At 38.5% G+C, this 21,552-nt stretch overlaps 2 protein-coding genes across 13 annotated transcripts in view; both read right to left on the bottom strand.

Annotated features, from left to right (window-relative positions):
* Nucleotides 1-21,552, bottom strand: part of LOC146455539 (uncharacterized) — a 362,351-nt gene that overhangs the window by 55,084 nt on the left and 285,715 nt on the right. The gene's annotated exons all lie outside the window — the stretch shown is intronic.
* Nucleotides 1-21,552, bottom strand: part of LOC146455553 (histone deacetylase 4-like) — a 38,725-nt gene that overhangs the window by 15,680 nt on the left and 1,493 nt on the right. The window contains exons 3-12 of the mRNA XM_085094182.1: nt 16,154-16,327; nt 14,936-15,173; nt 11,779-11,884; nt 11,268-11,353; nt 10,664-10,786; nt 9,792-9,874; nt 8,454-9,401; nt 6,382-6,637; nt 4,253-4,422; nt 3,907-3,956 (exon numbers count right to left, since the gene is read on the bottom strand). Coding sequence (XP_084950308.1) covers nt 3,907-3,956; nt 4,253-4,422; nt 6,382-6,637; nt 8,454-9,401; nt 9,792-9,874; nt 10,664-10,786; nt 11,268-11,353; nt 11,779-11,884; nt 14,936-15,173; nt 16,154-16,327 — 2,234 coding nt within the window. The remainder of the gene's footprint in view (nt 1-3,906; nt 3,957-4,252; nt 4,423-6,381; nt 6,638-8,453; nt 9,402-9,791; nt 9,875-10,663; nt 10,787-11,267; nt 11,354-11,778; nt 11,885-14,935; nt 15,174-16,153; nt 16,328-21,552) is intronic.

The raw sequence follows: 21,552 nt of genomic DNA, 5'->3' as shown, positions 1-21,552 counted from the left end.
TACAGCATTTTTTGTACAACATAATAAATTTCTAAAAAAAAGTATTGCACTGTTTTGGTATATACCAGAGACAGTACAAAGGCGTCAACAAGGTCACCCAAGCACACCATGGCAAATAGGACTACCCATGGTAAATTATGCCATAGTAAATCACACTTAGCTTTTAGTTTAGATCTGTCAACGACACTTCCTGAACCTTAAAATACTGGGATCTGTATTATTAGGGTTAGTTTAGGGAAGCATGAAGGCATTTTTCACAGTTACAGAAGATACCTTGTCCAGAAGAATGGGCCAGGATCTTACACTAAGGTTTACATTGTACATTATGTGCAAATTTATAAATGGAAGGGAGAGGAGGAGAACTACCAGCAAATTTTTGCAATATTTAGCATTGATATCATATCAATATGACAAGTAGGTACTGGTAATGCAGACTCGTGTGTGTGTGGTTTTTTTTAAAAGTTGCTGTCATACCCATGTCATCAAGAACCACAATGCTGCAGGCAAGGTGAGAGTAGACAGCAAGACTGGCCTCTGACTTCAAGGGTAAACTTATCTTTTTACAGGGAAGGTTTTTTGCCAGTGGGATCATGGCATGCATTCTTGTGCTCTGAGTATTCTCATTGTTGTAATGGTTATCAGAGAGGGCCACAGCAAAAGGCATAACTTTAAATTTGATCTTAGAAACTGGCAACATAGCTGATAGGAGAGTCTTCAAAAAATATCCTGGATATAGGTCAAGCACATTAATATAAACAGTGAAGGGATTATGGATTATTTTGTCGGCTTGTTCATAGTGAGGGAGATTTGAGTGTTATGTCATAACAGCAACAACAAAAACAAAACAACCCCCCCCCCCCAAAAAAAAAAAAATAATAATAATAAAATGAAATAAAGTAAAATATGTGGTATTATTGGCATAAAAAATGGCTTTGATATTTAAAGCTGGCCCTGTTCTTAGTTCTGGTTATTTTCTGAAGGCCAAAGTAAAAACCCACAGATATCAACATCCAACATAAGAAAGCCAGGGCTATTTGACAGAAGAAAAAAGCGAAACAGAGTAGAAAAACAACAAACACATAGTATAAGTATAAAGCATGAAAATGTTTGTGGGGTTATGTAAGATAAAACTTACAAGATAGAAAAAAATTAAAATGAAGTTCATGTCGCTGAACAAAAACAAAAAATAAGCTGTGGTTTGTGTGAAGACTTAGACAAAAATAGGTTAAAGTAATAATTGGCTCTTAATTTAAAACACCAAAGAAAAAAGACATTAAATATCATTTCTGGTAGAATCTCCAAGAATAATTAAGGTATATCTGCGGAAAGGATGGTCATTCTTTCATAACTATAATATTTCAATTTTATGTCTGTGAACATTGTATGATTTGTGGGAAAATACAATACTGTTACAGCACAGTGTTATGCTGGCTCTTCACACTCAACATGTAAAATGATTACAATTATAGTGTCAGTTTTAGATGAGATAAGAGGCTGGTTTGCTTGTTTCACTCAGATTCACACATTCTCATTGACCAAGGAACAAAAACTATTAAAACAACAAATATGAATGAGATATGATGCAAGCCTACTATTAAGGTTTCCTCCCTTGCTGTCCTCATAAACTTTCTTATTAATCTTTAGTTTTCCAGCTGCATTTGAGGGCAATACAGCAATTTATTGTTGAATGTTACTTGGACTGTGGCTTTAAAATATTAGGCCCCTCATGATTACTTCATTTACTGCTTGAAAGTTGTTGTAGAATGAGCAACGGATCTAACCAGCTGGTAATACCTGGTAGATTACAGCCCTGTAGTATTGTAATACTACAAAGCTACCCACTTTTCAACTGAAGTTAATTATACATCATTTTAGTTTTGTCAAAGCTTTATTGAACTATAAAAAAACGAGGTTAACAGTTCTTTTTTTCTTGACTCATTATGCAGCTTTGATTGATACTTGCGAACACCATACACGCCACCAACATAACATTAACATGTATTGGTCTGGAGTTATCCATCCCATTCAATAATTTGTTGCTCAAGTGCTTCTGCGAATAGTGATTAGGTTCTGTTTACTAATCCCAAATAGAAAACATACCCAGAATATTAAATAACCATATGTCTACCTCCAATACAGTTGCTGAGTAAAAAATGCCGGAGTGAATTCGTTTCTTCTTCGGCTTTACATGTAAATCCCAGGCTTGAATGAGCTGTTCGCGTGTCTTCGAAGCGTATTCTTTGCAGTCATACGACTCCAAATCCACCGCCAAGGAAATTGTAATCCAAGATATTCGATAAAATTGTCCTTTAGATCGCTTTTCACCAAACTGGATGGCGAATCTTACAAATAATCTTGCCTATTCACTTACTTTAGGACTCTCGATTACTGAGGTTTACTGAGTTCTTGCAAGAAACGCACAATGTTCGATGCGCGTATGACGTCACATAAAGATCTTATACAAGCAACCGCATTTTAGAATGATCACGGGCGTCACTTTGCCGTCGGAGTAATGGCGGACGGGTTTTCGACGGTTTTCGGCCACTTATTCCCAGGATCAGTAAGCTTGTATAAAGCTAATTAATAGCTATTTTTGCAATTTCGAACTCATTAAATGGATTGGAACACGAAAAGGGCGAAAATAGAAGTAAAAATTTTCGTCGTAGTGGCACTTTAAGAAGATATATTCATTTATGGACAGCCACTGTATCATTGGAGAGATGTTCCTTGAATATTTAAAAGGAGCCTGTAAAGAAAATGGTGAAAGTGGTACACTCTGCGACTTCTGCAGCACAAGAGAACAATGCTGTGAGGAGATTGAACATGTTGCAAGGCCATTTCCTGACAACGAAAGTGATGGGCATCATTACCTTCCTTTGTCTAAAACCCCAGCAAGCGACAGGCTTGTCGATGATTACATGCCAAGGGTACAGCTGAAAGCAGCATACGCATCAGGGCAGTGCTCCTTGGATGATCCCACCAGTATCTCGAAATTCTCAAGAGAATTTGTTGTGGCTGAGGGATGCATGAAAGACTATTTGGAGCATTTGACATTACTCGATCTTAAGAAAGACAAAAGAAAGAATGAAAGACTGGCTAAAAAGTCAGCTGAGGCAAGACATACCAAGAGTATGATTGGAATGCGACGTTTAAAGATGGCTCCCTCAGTAAGCAGACAATAGCAGTTATTGATAAATACTTGAAGCATCACGGGCTTCGCACTGCATCAAACAAGCATGCAAAGCTAACGGAGGTGCAAAGGCACATTATTCAACAACAGATACAGGGTTTTACACAAGAAGAGGAAAGTCCACTCTGCACTAGTGAAAATGAAGAGGAATACTTATCTTCTGATGATGAAAGCATTCAAACAGACTATGTCCTTGCCGAGATTGGCTCGAGTTCAGAGGATGATGATGTTGAAGGGGATGATATTCAGATCACAGTGACAACTACTAGATCTGGGAGGAGGGCTACTCGCTATTTGCTATAAATAGTTCGGTGAGTTCTATTTAAGTTGTTTTAAAACTGTTTCTGTAGTTGAGAGTGGTTCATCTTATTTCATGTGCAGACTCGAAGGGGGGCCACATTATGTTATGCAGTGGCAAGAACAGGCCCACGAGAAATTATGTACGAGAAAATTAAAATGCACCAGCCCACCCCCCCTCTAATAAATGACCGGTCCCTGATAATTATTTACATGTACTTCCACTTTCAACAAAAATACATCATTGTAAAGCAGTCACATCAAAGTTAATTACAAAAAATATATCAACTAAGTAAAAGTCTTGATGCACAACAAAATCATCTGATTAATGTTAATGGAAATAACTGTGTTGCGATCTTTAGAGAATTTCAAGGTTTGGACTAAGGAGTTGCAAACTATAGGAGACATAAGTTTCATACCTGTGAACTGTTAGAATTTCTGCTAGCGTTGCTTTACGTGGCCGAACACGCTATAAAACAAAACAGATATTTTACTTGATTTAGAATATGGCATTTCCTTAAAAGATTCACTAACAGATGTGATGTGCAACATCACAAATACTTAACTTGAACAACCACTGGGACCACTGTAATTGGCTTATTGCTGTTGTGGTTTCCCTGCCTAATTTAGCATTTATTATACTTATTCCTTTTTTTTTTCTATATCATGTAATAGGCGAAGCTAATAAAATAAAAATAAAAAAGATCAATATAACCTGTATGTTTATTGGGGCTTGAAGGCTTACACAATCACAGCAAGATTTACCTCACATAGGTTAACCACGCCTGTCTCCTGAAGCCGCGCCCAGATACTCTGTAATCTTCCAGGATGTTCTGGATGTAAACTTGTGTCACCACACGAACACTGATGCTTCAGCATAACAGTATCATAAACAAGACCTGTGCGATTCGTGGACCCAGACAACTGGCAACTTCCTACAATAACAAACAGGGTGATTAGCATAGAAAACAAGTTGAGGCTACAGGGCATTCTTCAGATGCCTTTCAAGAGGTAAAGACTACGTTAACAAGGAAACCAATCCTGAAAATTGGTTACACAAGTCTTTCTAAATATTTAAACCACCACAAGCAGTTTGAGTGGGCACCTATGACTCGAAAGGGGCAAAAGAAACATAGACTAACTAGATCATCGAAAATTCGCAAGAACAATAAATGAAATTTGTCGAAATTCGCTCTCATTACCTCTGCACAGTACTGTAACAACTCTGTCTCAAGGTCTATAAGTGTTTTAAATTATTGTCCAAGTTAGACTCCACAAGTGCCCTAAGTTACAAAAAAACATCCACACATATGTGCAAGCAACACTCGAAATCGTTTCTGGAGCAGCAACTCTTGACTCCTAACACAGGAATGGCAAGTGACAGCCTAAATGGAACATGTGAATGACCATGTCACCTCAATAATATTGTGTGGCACTGGTTGCATAACACAAGGTAAAGAGAACACTTAACGTTTTATTGCTGTACTCACTGTAAATAGACTTAAGTTGTTTTACACAATCCCTAATCTCTACTATCACAATTCATATTCTCCTAACTGTTCTCCAAACATTTCTTAGCCCTTTAACTCCTAATATCAAAGAATAAATTCTCCTATCTTGTCCCTATACCTTTCTTACAAACACTCTGGGGAGAAGTTATTAAAATATCAAGAGAATTCACCTTGGATGATCATATCCTCAATTCTCATGACCTCAGGGATTGAACAAGCATTGATATTACAAGGAGAAATTTGATGCTGATCACTGTTAGGGCTTAAAGGGCTAAGGCACTAGTTGGGAGAATTTGTCTGCGAATCAAGACTATCTTTGCTGATCAGGTACTTCATTCTCACAACCTACATGTTTGATCAAGTAGTGATATAGAGTCCTAAAGTGATGACGTCACAAAAACTAAATTTATCAAATTATGGGATTTGTTAATATATTCGAAACTAGCACCATGAAAAATGCCTACTTGCCATAAATCAGCATCTTATTGCAATTTGGAGTTGAGATACCTTATTCGTACTAATTTTCGCGAAAATTAAACACGCGAAATTTAATACACTTCTATAATTGCTTTAATCAATGATTAACTGCGTTTTTAGCTACATGGTTATTGTCAACAGACTATTTATCTTCTACTTCAGCACTTTCTTCGTCCAATTCACTCATTTCTTCTTCTTGTACATGCAGCTCTTTCAAAACATCTTTCGTGCAGTCATCGAACTGTGTGGCATAGGTGTTTAAAATCATATTTTTACAATTGACTTTTACAATTGACTTTTATTTTAAAGTACAATATTTCAGTAGCATTTGATTGATTTGCAGTATTTGCTTGATTTGTCTGATTATCAACGCTATTTCTATTACGTAATTGCAAATCATGATAATTGTAAATCAATTGTTATTTAAGTGTTCATTCAATAAAAAACGGTTTTCTAAGTTTGTCTTTTGTCAATTCTCGCGAAATTAAAATTTTTTTGCAAAATCGCGAAAATTAATGCTTGCGAAAGATTCGTGTCCCAAATTCGCGAAATTAAGTACCCGCGAAAATTAGTACGAATAAGGTATTAGCTCTGTTGTGCCCCGATGACTCCATACAAATCCTTCTAATTTTGTCTCAGTTCCAACCGTTAAGAACTGAGACAAAATTAGAAGGATTTATGTGGAGTCGTCGGGGCATAACAGAGCTAATATCTCACCTCCAAATTGCAATAAGATGCTGATTTTTGGCAAGTAGGCATTTTTTATGGCGCTCTTTCTGAATATACTATTACAATCCCATTATTTCAAAAATTCAAATATTTGTGATGTCACACTTTAGGACTCTATTGCAGGGAGACATTAGACACTGATCACAATGGATCAAATTGCATTGAGGACTGACTTACCCACAACAGGAGATGAATGAGCCCTCGACAAAGGCCTATGACCAACAGATGCACCGTGAGAGGCAGAACCTGCTGACGATGCTGCTGCCAAATCAGCTTGACGCAGCTGTAGGGCATGTTGCTTTTCCTGTGGCAGGGATTGCATCGAGCCACCCTGTGGAGAATCCTGTTGTCGTAACTGACGAATAAGTTGAAGTTCTTGAATTTGTTGCTCTTGGGTGGACTGTGGTGAGGGAAGATCTTCATGACTGTGTGCCTGTTAAAAAAACCAAAACCATTTCACCTTTGCTTCTTATTTTTGTGCGTGTGGACCAACCAAATTTTATTCAAATGATGGCTATGGATCAGGCAGGTACAAAAGTCGGACCGGATCAACTCGGACCGTCAGTCCGGGTCGGATCAACTCGGATTGACTCGAATCGCCTCGGATCATGTAAAAAACATAAAATTAAATGAAATTGAAACTTTTACCCATTTGAAGGTTAAAATTCCGGTCAAAAAAGGGCCAAATGAAGAAAGACTCGCAACGTTTCTACGTGTCGTGCTGTGTAGTCAAGCCGCCATTTTGTATTCTAAGTGCCAGTTCCTCTCAGCCGAAAAACTCTGATGGGAAATACGGGTATCCCTGATCCCGCCGTGTCGATCTCCACCATCATGGACCCAGATGAAGGTAAAATCTAGTAATTAAAATTACTTGAAATACCTTTCAGATCATCATCCTCCTCAAAAGCTATCTTCAGGATCTTTGAAAATCGTTTTAAATTCGTTCGTATAAAACGTCAACCATTTTGGACTGAAATCCCTTGTCGTTAAGCAGGCCAAGTTTAGCTAAATCTATCAACTTCCTGTTCTCCAAATTAGGAGCCAAACGAAAGTAAAGTGAATTTCTGCGAAATCACGTAGCGTATAAACAGAAATGGGTTATGACACAGGGTCCAGAAGAGTTCAATTCGAGTTCAATTTCGATCATTTAAAACACGCTTTGAACGTCTTACCTTTTAAACTAAATCCTGGCGTTATACAATAAAATCCTGAATCTAATTGCCATTATCCTTTCGATCGAGCCGTAGCTAACTTCCGAGCCCACAGTAATTTGGCCGGCGGTAAATATTTTGTGTAACGCAATCGTAACGCAATGTAAAACGAAGGGATTAGCGTGTTTCATATGATCGAATTGAACTCCTCTGGACCCTTTGGTTATGACTGAAACTATCATTTTGGTGGACGGATACAAATTCACTGACAAAGATGGCCTAGATTTTACCTTCATCTGGGTCCATGATCGTGGTGATCGACGCGGCGGGATCAGGGATGGATCGGGGGATGACGAGTCCAAGAGGAACTGGCACTTAGAATACAAAATGGTGGCTTGACTACACAGCACGACACGGAGAAATGTGAGTCTTTCTTAATTTGGCCCATTTTTGACCGGAATTTTAACCTTCAAATGGGTCAAATTTTCAATTTCATTTAATTTTATGTTTTTTTCATGATCCAAGGCGATCCGAATTGATCCGAGTTGATCCGAGTTGATCTGACCGGACTGGCGGTCCGAGTTGATCCGGTCCGACTTTTGTACCTGCCTCTATGGATCAGTGCCATTAATTTTGCTGAAACCATGATTATTCAGTCTGGACATAGATATTAGTGGGGCTATTGAAATGAAAGCCATTATTTCCTCTCTCCTTACTTACTCTCACCCACTCGTGGCTTGGCTTCGCGAACAAAGATCTATGAAGGGTGCGGTGGGTCCATATCGACTGGAGTAGGCAGACCCAGCTGCGGCAGCTGCAGGTCTCGTCTGTGTTTGAGAACCTCCTTACTTTCTAGATACACAGTCCAGATGAATTGAGTTCAGCAGTCTGATTCGTTGCACAAGTGGCTCCGATTTTTACATCAAACCAATCAACTAATAAATAACCCTTGGACAGTTTCTAGCAAACATTCAGCCAATCAATTTACTAATTAAGATAAAACAGCCCTACAAGTCAGCTTGAAGGGTTCTATATTTTGCAAATATATAATTTGGCACCCTCGGAAAAAGGATTCATCTACAGTTGTTGTCTACTTACACGGACAAGTCGTTGCTGTGTAAGATGGTTTTGCTGAAGCTGCTGTTGTTGCAGCTGTGCCTGCTGTATTTTCCGTTGCCTCTGTATTTGTAGAAGGCGTTCTTTCCAAGCCAGCTGCTCCTTCTGCCGCATCTGTTGCTCTAAGTGTTCCTTGAGTGCCGCCTGTGATTCCTTGTGTAGCTGTTGCTGCTGCATCTCCTGTAACTGCTGCAAGTTCATTTGCAGGTTTTTCGTCCCCATCTGCTGTAGAAGAAGCTCCTGTTGGAGCTGCTGAATGAACTGAGCTGGGTTCTGTTGGTACTGCCTCTGCTGTTTCAGAAATTGTTGAAGCTGCTGCTGCACAAGTTCTGGAGTTTGCGCTTGCTGGCTCAGGGCCATGTCATTTGAAAGATTTAACAGAGGCAAGCCTGGCGCTGATAACGACTGTCCTAACCGTCGATGCACCTTTAGATGCCCATCTAATTGCGATGATGTTGCTGATGCAAAAAGTCCTGTGTTTCGGGGTGATACTAAGTTGTTTGGTGCCTCAGGTGATAGAGATGCCACTGGCGGCGACGTGGTCTGCCGTGCAGCGGAACTCATTTTCAAATGGTGCCCTACACCAAAGCCCATTGCCAACATCTGTGCCTGAGCCTGTGCTAAAGCCAGCTGCTTCCATCGTGCTTGATGCAGGGCAGCAGCTGCAAGATCACTCTCTTCCTCTTCCTCAATTCCATCTGAAATAGTCTGACTAGAATATGGACTTTCAACCTCCATACGAGCCACTTTCTTGCTTGACAGGCTGCCAGTATGGCTCATCACATGGGACTGGTGTGCGAGTTGGCTAGACAGCCACAGCTGGTTCCCACGACCATGGTCCAGCCCTGATGGGTAGCGTGGAATTGCTTGGAGGTTGGGTAGACTGTGGCCAAGTCCTGAACCAGGACCGGTGCTTAGAGGTGATGAGCCCTGTGAAAAGGAAGTCTCAAGTTTAACAACAGAACTGCAAGAAATAATTATTCTCTGTATGTTTAAAGACCTTACATCTGTTAGTGCCATAAAAACATCTGTCACCAGCAAGCAGAAAAAATTACAACAACATGTAGCCACCCTAACACACAAACATGCCTGCTACATAATTACAATTAGCTATATTGTATACTTCTTGTATTAATTTTATACCACATCCACTAGCGGGTTCTGTACTGACAATGGATGAAGTTTCATCTCAAACATGTTAACTATAAAAAACGTCGTAACCTTCGTAGAAAAATATTCGCAAGAAAATTCAAGTTGAATTTTTGATGATGACAAAGTAATCAGTTGTTACATCAATGTTGCATTAAATGTACTCCTCACCTCTCTGTGTGGTGAAGCAGATGATGATTGACCATTTGGAGATCCTGGACTTGCACAGTCCATTTCACCTCCTGCATTTTCCACTGAAAATGAATAAATAAATAAATAAATAAATAACAAAACAGATAAATACATGAGCCAGTCAGATCAGTAACACTTACACATGCACACAACCTGCAGCTGGGCATAGGAAATGTTCCCTGTACGTTTTTGGAACTTTCAGGCACATTAACTTGTTGGGGCTACAATTGTAGCTGTTGCAAGCAAGGGATTTCTTTCAGGCCTGATGTAGCATTAATTTTCACAAACATCTAAACAATCATTTATGAAAAAAAAACAGCTTCTCCATCACTGACTCGAGAAACTGGGCCTCTAGAAGTAACCAGAGGCCAGCTTCTCCAAAGTCTCAATAATATACAGCGTATAACATACTGGACAAGATGGGCATTTATCACAACTGTTTGATGGCAATTTTCACTAAACATATTCCATGTCCTCCATAAAATTATGACTATTTAAAAATTTAGTTTACAAAATCAGAAGGCACAGGGACTGTCTGGCATTGGTATACATCCACCAGATGTTCCGAAGCATGAAATATAGAACATTCAGATATCATGGAGTCTGGAATGGCATTAGATTGATCAGCCTTTAAGTAATGACAGTGACAATAATGATGATGATGATGATAATGACCTTGCTAATCTTTACCATGAGGTGTTTTAGGATTGTGGTTATAGACAATTCCCAGCAAAATTCAGTTTCGATTCTTCATCAGACTAATTTTCAGTTTATTGTCTACTTTATTTGTGTTGAAAATGTCTACTCAAAACTTTTCCAAACCCTTGTATTAGTAAGTCTACATCACTTACATGTTAGGCTTCTGTGAATTCTACTTCCATTGTGTCGATCTCTTCGCCTGTGTAGCAGAGGGCTTCCATAATTCCTGAGTCGGGCTTTGAGTCGAGACTTCAACTTTAGATTTGGTTCAGAAGCTAAAATCAATGAAAGTCACTTGTTATTCTGATGCTTAAACAGTGCTCATTCTTGACCTCGTTTCTCTGCAATTTGTGCACCTTTCTGGCCTCTTGATACAAAAAATATTAACAACAGTAAAAACTTGTAGCAGTGAGATGCTATATCCATGCCTACCATGAATGTAGTACATTTGTGGTACATGTAACTTGAAAAGGCAAAATGTCCCTAACTTTCTGCTGGTTTTTAAAATGATGCCCCCCACCCCACCCCCTCATTTTTAAGATGTCCCCAATTTCTTAAGCAGTTTGAGCAACTTCTAAAATGAACACTGATCAAAATAATGCAGCTAATAAGCCAGGCAGGGTTTGCTCAGTGGTAAAACTAACAATTCTTCTTCAAGCCCCAATACCAACAGGCAAATTCTTCTCCCTAGTCACTGCATAGTCCTTGTAGTTGTAGATGGGAGAATTTGCTTAATTAAATTATAGGATTCCACACCTGTTTTTCGAAGGGGAAAGTTTTCTCCATCATAGCCAGCTCCAAGAGGAGCTAATCTGTCAGGATCATGTTCATATTGCTGATTCCTACAAAGAGAATGAAAGTATTCAAAGACGTGTAATTTACCTACATACAATAGTTGCCTAATAATGTAAAAGCTCTCTAAGCCCCCCGGGGGCTTATTTATTTTCAGACCTCAAGAGATGGAGAGAGGTCCGAGGGGTCTTTTTTAAATCATGAGCTTTGAACAAAACTTAACTAAGCTTTTCCAAATTTTTAACAAACAGCACTCTGTGGCTCTAATGAATTCAATAATCAGACTAAACGAAATGTCATGTGATTGTCGTATAGGATTAACCATATCCAATTATTGAGTTTGACTTAATTTCAGTTGTGTTCAGTTAAAATTTAATTCAACTTTAACTTTGATAACCCAGGCAACATTAATTTTATTTAACGTAATGTCTTTTGCTAGCCACAGACACAGACATTTGAAATGTTTACAACTAACCAGTCCTTGAATGCTTCAGCTCCAGACAATGAGGCCAATGCAAGATCTCTTTGCTTTTTGCTGATCACAAATTCATGAAGCCTTTTCTTAACCTCACTTGATGTTACTGTAAATAAAAGTGAACAACAATAACTTGTTTTTAGATACTAGGAGTGCACTGTCGAGTGGTTGGACAACAGGAGTGTCATTTCCTTGGACCTGAAACATTGCTCCACATTGTCTCTCTTTGCAAGGTAATTAACTAGAGATACTGGTGATAAAATAATGGCAACAAACCTGCGATGATGATGATGATGATGATAATAACAATAATAATAATAATCATCATCATCATAATAATAATAATAATAATAATAATGGTGGCTTATCAAAATCACATACTGGCACGCGGAAGTGAATTACAATGTGTTTACAAATCACATGGAACAATTTACAGTTTCTGATTAAGGATACTTCCTGGGTTCGCGGGTGTCCTTTGGAAAAAAAATCGTACGCGCGCAAGTTTAAATAAACCTCTAACAAACTATATATCATAATAAAGCTTAATAAATGTAGTTTCCTATAAAAAATATAATTGAGCGATCTTTTCCTTTTTTAAGTGCCAGGAGCCAGTAGAACCTCGAATCGACCGATGGTCGTTCCATTGAATTAATCGGTTATCAAACGCCGCGCGAAGAACGAAATCGCTGCACAGTGTTATTCACAAGGCATCAATCAACAAAAAGGTGTCAGGCTTTTTCGAAATTCTGATTGGTTATTTAGATATCCACGTCTAAAGTTTGAGTAGCAAAAAATACTTGAGTCGTGTTGCGTAAACAGTCGCCACGGGAAAAATATTTTGAAAATCAAAATTCCCTGACACCTTTTTGTTTGTCATTATTCCTCGAATCTTCTGGCCAAATTTCACGACAATCCGTCAAAACTACATACCCTATTAATTCGTTCAAAGTCGACATACTCTGCCAAAATTCAAGTGCGAGTTTTCGCTCGATAAAGGTTTGCAAGAAAAACAAGCCTCCACAGGAGATTATGACACCTCATTAGGTGGTGAGCCAATCGAGCAACAGGACCCCATGGCGTCAACAACAATAGCACAGAATTTCGCGGAAAAAGTATCGCGTTGCAGACACGTTTTAGACTCCGCTGTTGTGATCGAGCGAGATGGGGAAAGTGGCGAAAGGAAAACGTAAAAATCAACCAGGAAAACGGGAAAAACCAAGGCTAACGAAACCAGAAGCGCGTCAGCGGAGAGTTTGCCAAACTGTGCACTCCTCGGAGGAGTGCACTGATAACAGAGATGAAATCTATTGGGTTGGTTGTTCGTTTTGATTGCGTGTAATGTAATTTACGCTTCAAGCTAAAGCAATTATTCATTTCGTATCAAAGGAAATGTATAATGAAAGAAAATCGCATTTTTACTGTTATTTAGGTACGATGGTGATTTCTTCGTAAGAAATATTCAAGATAGCGTGGAGCGGAGCAAAAAGCGAGAGAAAGGGCCACGCAGAACGCGCTATCTCCAGTATTACACGTGGGCTGATACGCTTCTGTTGAGTTCTATTTCATCGGTCTAATTCTTGCTGATTTTATTCCAATGTTTCATTACAAACGCGCAGTAAAACGTTATTTGGTTTTATCTCGCTGCAGAAGAAAGAAATCGGCCCAGAGGATGTAGAATATGATATTTGATATTTTCACAGGATGCTTGCAAAGTTACGGCTGCAGGACTTTTGCACGGCAATCGACCTCTGTGTACCTGATCCAATAACAGTGGAATAAATTGAAGGCCGCTGCTCCAGTTCTTCGTGATCACCTTCGACAGAACCTTCAACGTCGACTAGAGTTTCTTGGTCGAACCAAGAGCCTTTGTTGCTCTCTGCAAGATCACGTTTTCGATCTTCGCTGAAACCTATCTTTCCCTTCTTCTTAGGCCCTGGCATCTTCCGGGATTTTATCCACAGGCTTTTTTCGTTTTTTGATGACTTTTCCATGTGGGAAGCGCCGGCAAAGAATAGAAAATTCGAAGTGAGAAATTTTCTGCAGGCGAGATGTAAACAAAATATGCCTATTTCTGAAATAAGAGCTCCCGGATGAAGCGTTTGCCGCGAAAATTCCTCTGGGGCGTCTCGCACTAAGAAGATTATGACACCTTTTTTATTTATTTACTTTTAGATGGAAATACGTTTTCCAAAATATCTCGCGCGCTTTTTAATATTTTTCCAATTTTTTTTCAGTAAATGTTAGATAAAATCCCCAAATTCTATTTGGTCGAAAAAAATGTTTTTTCCCTTTTTTACCCTATCGAACCCAGGAAGTACCCTTAAAAAACACTGGCAAAGGATTGGGATTACAATTGATTCTTTGAAAGGAAATTACAATTTAAACAAATCTACTTTTCAAAAAAAAAAAAATTCAAAAACATCAAAATAAATTAACATGCATGAGAAATGGAAACTACCTATTTCTTAATGTGAGGGTTGATACAACATAGCTGGGAAAAAAGTTCCTTTGAAATCTTTGTTCCACACTGGGGCAGGGCAAAGTTGTTGTTGCTGCATAAGCATCCCATCCAGGGGGAGAGGCAAATTATTACACTGTATCCTAGTTGCTTTTTGCCACATAAGTTGGGTTAAGCTCTGGCCACTCTGTGGGCTCCCTATAGCTTACAAACTGAAAGCAACTTTGACTTGACCTTTAACATTGGTGAGAATTAAGATTGCACCACTAACTGACAAAATTAGCGTGGTTTACTTGCATTCTGGTAGTTTTACAGCCTTTTGCACAAAGTTCGGAATAAAAACCCATGATTACAGCAGCACCCAAACGCAGTGGTTACACCATTGGGGCAACATTTCCTGAAGGAATTAAAGGCCCCAAGCAAAACATCTGGCAAAATCTGATCCAAAATAACAAAGAGAGAGCTAAAATGCACCATAGGTCGGTTGTGCCCCAAGCCCTACATAACAAAACTGGACTCTCATTTTAACATTTCAATCAAAGCAAAATATATTCTTTGGCTATTCAAAGTGACATTAAATTAGTTGACATGTCCCCCGTCAATGCCCCTAACAAGCACAAGCAACTAACAGGTGTTAAGGGTTCAGCCTTTAATGACTACCTTGCCACCCAAGACAAATATTCTAGGAAAAGAACTAACTTTCTGATGCGGGCTGTTGAGATGCTTGGGATGGCTGTGGTGCTGATGTAGACTGCTGTGGTTGTGAATAATGGGTGTCCTGTGCTGATGGTGGTTGGTAGTGCTGTTGAGTGGAGGATGATTGAGATGGAGGTTGAGGAGCTTCCTGCTTGATCTTAAATTGTTTCTCTGGAGGTTCACCATCCTGTTCCATTGACGAGCAACCCTCTCCACTTTCCCTAGGTTCTTCTGGTTCCACCTGAGGAAAGCAATGACAATGCAGTTTAACCACTAAATCAAACCGCCAATGGACCATAAACATTTGGGTATATTGCTGCACTTTTCGATAACATGTGTGGACTCTGAAGTTCAAGATTCAACCAGCCGTTAGGTGTTTCACTGCCTTTTATCAGTGCCGCGGACCTCTTAGAAAACAAAGACATTTGGCTTAATGGTGTCAAAAGGTCACATTCGTAAGCTGTGCGTTTTTTAGGTTAGTTCATTGTTACCGTAATTGTGATTGACAGCAGTAAACCACACAAACTGTTAATGGCTGTTGAAGTTCAAACTTCACATGTTATTCACAGGCACAGTAATAAGGTCTTCAGATGGGTAGGTGACTGTACAAGCCTTTGCCAGGCCAGGAGCGGATGTGTATGGAGCTTGAAAGGCAGAGTATCACAGCGTCATTTTTGCCAGTGATACCGGGGTATGGAAAATGAATGACCAACAATTGAAAAGGTGCATGGAATAAGGCCCAAAGTGACTTTTCCATAAGACCAAATTCTCCTTTTGTTTCACCAACGAATACAAGGCAATTTGAAGGGAGAAACCAATCTATCAGAAGTCACTTGAGGCTTTATTTACAGGCACCCCCTCAATTTGTAAATGCAAAAATGGATTGGCTACGTAGAAGCACACTCCAAATTAATTGCAAGACACATACAAAAATGGGAAAAATGTGAGAACTTAAATTAAACAAAGGTTCATTTCAGAGCCCTTCAGCTTCCATTAACTGCTTTGGGAGGACTTCTAAGTATGAAAAGTTGCTGAAAGTACCCGCAAAGGAACACAGCTGCTGATCTATGTTATCTAAGGTAAGTAAGGAGCTTTGGCCTTTGCCAGCTATCAGCCACTACAAAACTTAACCTTGAAACTTATTGTTCTAAATTTGTGGCATGCAAAAGGTTGGCAATTCTGGGAGAATATTCCGTTTACAGTATTTGACTGTATGCTTACCTTAATTTTTGGTTGTGAAAAGCGGTATTCCCTATCTTTTTGAGCATTTTTTTGCTGTTCACAATGACGCTGTTGCTCCTCCTGCCTCTTCTGCATTAATCTCTTGCGCTGCTCCATGACTTCTGACCGCTGAAAATCAAGTTGATACTGAAAACAACCAACGAAAGAAAGCAACTTCAAAAGATGCCAGTTAAAACTTCAATTAACCAATTTCAAAATAAATTTTCCCTTTCTCTTGAAATGCAAAAAAAAAAACTAGTTCCCTTTCCATTTAAAAACACAAACACAATAGAATTTGCATATATCTGGAGCCAGAGATGGAGTATGTCAGGGGGATTTTAAAGATATTTTATCAAAATTATTTTGAAACACAATATGCACCCTTCCATGGTTAGCAAAATGCTCTGCAGCACCAGGAGGAAAATTTCTAGTGAACTCTTGGAGGAAAACACACCCTACAGTCTTCAGTGATTTTTGCACAACACAACGCCAGGACTTGAAAACAGTGGCTACCTTTTTTAAAGTCGCAACCATTTCCAAACTCACCATCCAAATCAAAAGACACACAATGGTTTTAGTGCACCAGTTTATTCAAGACACCTAGGGCTTACTGTTGTTTTTACAAAACTGGACTATTACAATGTAGTTCCAGGTCTGTTGGTGAGAAAATGACTTTTGGCACTTCAAAGCTCTTCAAAGAGCTACTAAAAATAGCTGACATATATTGTCCCATTAACTTGGCATTACTGGCATCTTAAAATAATGCTGCTTTCCTATGTTAAACATTTCCTTGTAGGTTAACTTCCTTGCTGTAACACAAGATTACATGGGAATGTTCTAAGAAACACTATTGTTTTCATCAAGAATTTGAAATAATTCTGGAATTTTATTACTGCATGATGGTGGGGAAATTTTTTTTACAATAAATGTCAAAGGATATACATACAAATAGGTCATGTTTACCAGCTGTCATTTGTTAACTTTATCCAAAGCTAAACAGACATGAAATAAAGACTGAGCACATGAAAGTGTAGTTGCCTCATAAAGCAGTTTTCTATCTCCAGTACTAGATTTTTCTTCTCACATGACAAGAATAATTTTGTATGGTAACAATCTAGTTTCACCAGACATTTTCACCAAACACCTTAAGAAGAAATCCTCCTATATTGAGTATGCAAGAAAAGCAAAAAATTGGGGACTCACAAGGCCTTTTTAAAAGACATGCAAGGAGTGTGGGGAATAGCCTGATTTTGACAAATAATTGGTCATTTTAACTTGATATGGCTTTAACAGCTGTTTCAAAATAATCTTGCAAAATAAAAACAAATTGGGGATGGTGTCAAAGGTTTATTACCAAAACTAAGGAACCATGAAGTACTTTGAGAAGGGTCTCTTGGCCAAGGAGATTATCGTCCCATTACCAGCAAGACAGAACGGGGTTTATTTATTTTATTCCCTCCAAGTAACTTCTAAAAATAACGCACAATGTTTCATCATGGTTAGGACAAACCGCTAGCAATGATACAGAATAACGGAGGCTTAACAAAATTTTCACTGAACGGTTTTATACCCACATGTACTTTAAAATAATGTTTAGGCCTGAATAAAATAAAATTGGGTAACAGAATGATAGAGTCTAATGTTTCATCCAATAAGTGTGTGCAGAAATTAATTTAATGGTCATTTAGTACATATATACATGTGCATTATGTAGTTCCAGAAACAGGCTTTAAGCTAGAATTAATGAAAGTTGGGCATCCACGGGGCACGGTTCATGAAAACATTTTGAAGGATCAAGTGCATTTAGAATAAATTTTTCCCAAACTTTGGTATCCAAAGGATGCCTGTAGGTCCTTCTGACTAAAGCTTTGTCCAGAAAATATCTATGCCCACTAACCCTCAGGAAATTTCAATCAAGATTCATACTTTTATTTACATTTTTTTCCCTACGGGACGCCCTGGAATCAATCCCTTCTAATAATAACTTTATTTAAGGACAGTGCCTACTAATAGTGACTAGTGCTGGAAATAATTTTTCTATCTTAACAGGACACATGTCCTTTCAAATCTTCCGTTTGGACGGACATTTTATTAATTTGACCGGACATTAATTAGCATAATTTAATTAGTCACAGCATAACAAAAGAATTTCGAAAACACTAGTACTAAAGCTAAAAGCATTTTCGTTCACGCGGTTAGTGGTACAGTACAAGCCAATCAGTGATTCCTGTTCCCACATGAAATTCAATTATATAAAGCAGGGATTTCATGGGAAAAAATTATTTTTTATGAACCCGATTACATTCTTTTAGAAAACCGGTGTAAAGCTGCTTTTGAAACAATAGTCGGGAAATGCAAATGTATTGTGTTTTGCATGCAGTGAACAGGTTCATGGAATCCGGAATCCGGAATGCAAAAAATGAAAATTCGTCGACATGAAAATTTCAACGAAAATTAAAGTCACTTGGGGAACAGTATTTGTAGCTCTTGAAAAATTATAATATCAGTCAGGAGCCCAGCGAAATTTTCAACCTAAGATTTCAATTGCTGCAGTTAAGCCTATGGCAGTATTCTAAGGCAGTCCCTTGAAAGTGTAAAATTAAAACACACCAGAACGACACTTATCTATGTACTTGATGTCTACAACAAATCTCCCCATTATGCTTTGCACTGTACCTGTCAAAACACAACCACTCGTACACATCTCTCGCCCCTAGCTCTTCCGAAAGAACAAAAATCCCCTACTCACAAGCAAATCTCGTACGACAAGTTACAGAAAAAGGAAAAAAAAAAGAAAGAAAAGAAACATCTTACTTTTATTTACACTATTCCATAGCAAAAAAACTTTCTTATTAACTGAATTACGTGTTTCATAAAGGATCGTGATAATCGCAACGGATCATAACTATAAAAAAAGAACGTTTTGATACCAAACTTTTCATACCATTTAAGAATGGATTTGCCCAGGAAAATTGGCGAAACACAATGACCACTGAAAAGAGTTCGACCATTTGCAGAAACATTCGGACTCAAATATTGCCCTCTATCTAAGCAGGAAAAAATAAAAAGTCTTCTTCAGCTTCCGTGTATTTGATTTTAAATACATGGGTAAGTGTCGTTCTAATGTTTTTGAAAGCTTTACACTTTAAAGGGACTGTATTAGAAAAAACGCCATAAGCTTAACTGCAGCAATTGAAAATCTTAGGCAAACTTTTGAAAATTTCACTGAGCTCCTGACTGATATTATAATTTTTTCTAGGGCAATAAAACTGTTTCCCAAATGACTCTAATAACCTTCGACGAAATTTTTTTGCATTCCGGAATTCGGATTCCGGATTTTAGGTAAACCCTTCGCAACTCAGTTTGCGCACGCGGCGGCATATTTTTATGCTTTTGTAAACGTTCGATCGCTTGCCAAGAAATAACGCATAATGTTCATTGCACCACACTTGGAAAAAACAAAAAATGGTATTTAAAAAGAGAGCGTTTGAATCAGCGAACATAACCGAAGATATCGTTTTTTCAGTACTTGCCGTGACGCTATAGAAGACAATTAACATTCCACAATGGACTTATGCCGGCGCGTGCAAAAAAACAACTTTTCCTTGCAGAAAAATCAAATCGGCGCATCACAAAAACTTTGAAGGAAAATCTTGTCTATGAAAGGAGAGCATTTTACCGTTTGAATCAACGAATTTATTGTGTCGAACAGGACCGAAGATATTATTCTCTCAGGTGCCTCATCCCCAGGCGTCGCTCCTTGATCGTGTGCTGTTCGTGTGGCGTTGTGGGATTGATTTAGTGCGGTGCGCATGGCGTTGTGGGACTGATGCATTCACGAAGGGAGACGCCTGGCAAATTGTAAAATTGCAAAATGTTCTATGTCGAAAAATTATTTTTGGGAGGTACGTGGATGTCTTTACTGCCAGGACATGGATTGTGAGTGCCATTCTGTCGCTGCGTTCGAAATAATCTGCTCAGCCTTCCCGGCCGGTCAGCGATCAAGGAACTTCAAGGCAGCGGGCTTATTGTTTACACCAATAATGGCGGGAAAATTATCTGGGAATTGGAAAACAGATGGAGAGAAGGGTCTGGGTGGTCGTACCCTGGCGGGAACTATGGCAGAGGATGGAGCGCTTCTATCACAGGAAGATTTTCTTGGGGAAGAGCTGGAAAATGACGGTAGGTATTGTTCGTGATTTGCCGTTTGCAATACGTGACGATTGCTTTTAACACCTATATCTTTTAATTTGTAGCCCGTTCACTTAAAAGCACCCGTTCGCTGGTGTTTGATGATCGACGTCATGAAAGCGAAAGCTCGAGGGGAGGGCCTGGAAAGCATGACCTTACACCGTCCTCAAAAGATTCTATATAACCCAAATCGAAGCGTTTTGAAGAAGGTAAGTGAATTGGTTCTAGTACTTTTTCATTCTTTGATGTTTTCGTTTTATCCTTTATGCCTAAAATTTTTGATGACATAACTGTCTATACAGGCTAATAATAATATATAAATATATTTGTTATCATAAAAATTATGGCAGACATTGGTTCCTGTTTGTTCCTATCTCTTGGTTAATTCTTTCTCTTTGTACTCTAATGATCCCATCTTTTTCAGATAATTTGCTTTTACAAGTCAGATTTTATCTTTAATTAACAAGACGAGTGTTATCAGGAGAAGAGCGCAAGAAAAGGCAGCAAGTTTTACAAGCCAAGCTCCATGAGGGCTTTTCTGAGTGCCCTAGTGAACAAGCCCGCCAGATGGTAGTTTTGCACTACTTAAATCTTGGCCATTCCCAAGATGATAACAGCCTTTGTACAAGAGCATTGAAGGGAGCATTTGGATCAGCAAATGTAAAAAGAGTGCGTAGGAGTAGGGAAGAAACGTATCCTTTATGTATTAAATTTGATTTGGGAATTTTATGACATTTCTTTTGCAGTTTTATTTTGAAATTTTGAAGTGTATAATTTTTTGTGTGCTAAAATGAAATTTGAGTCAAACTGTTTTAAACTAGTTTAATTTAAATTAGTTTGTTTGTTTGATAGTTATTATCTTAAACATCTGAATTTCAAATAATTTTACCTGAAATTTATTTTAACCGACAACATGTACAACTAGTTTGAGTTGCAATTTGAAATTGTTAGCTATTTGGGAGGGAGGAAAATATAGAAAAGGTTATAGAAAAATCTCAGACGATCTAGCCATTCAATAGAGGGACAATAGTTCATGGCATGCAGATTTCCTGTTTCTCCTTGACGCTATTGAAGTATTGTATACACTAATATCTGCCTGAAGTCTCCACTAATACACATATGTGATGAGAAAAATGTTAATGTCAATGCACACATTGCACAAATGCAACGGCAGATTAAGGATTGTGAATGGCGGATGGACGAGATAT

Source organism: Pavona decussata, unplaced genomic scaffold (assembly GCF_977016875.1).
Source record: "Pavona decussata unplaced genomic scaffold, jaPavDecu1.1 SCAFFOLD_273, whole genome shotgun sequence".
NCBI lineage: Eukaryota > Metazoa > Cnidaria > Anthozoa > Scleractinia > Agariciidae > Pavona > Pavona decussata.
The sequence above is the reverse complement of the archived record's forward strand: the minus strand, read 5'-3'. Positions and strand labels throughout refer to the sequence as shown.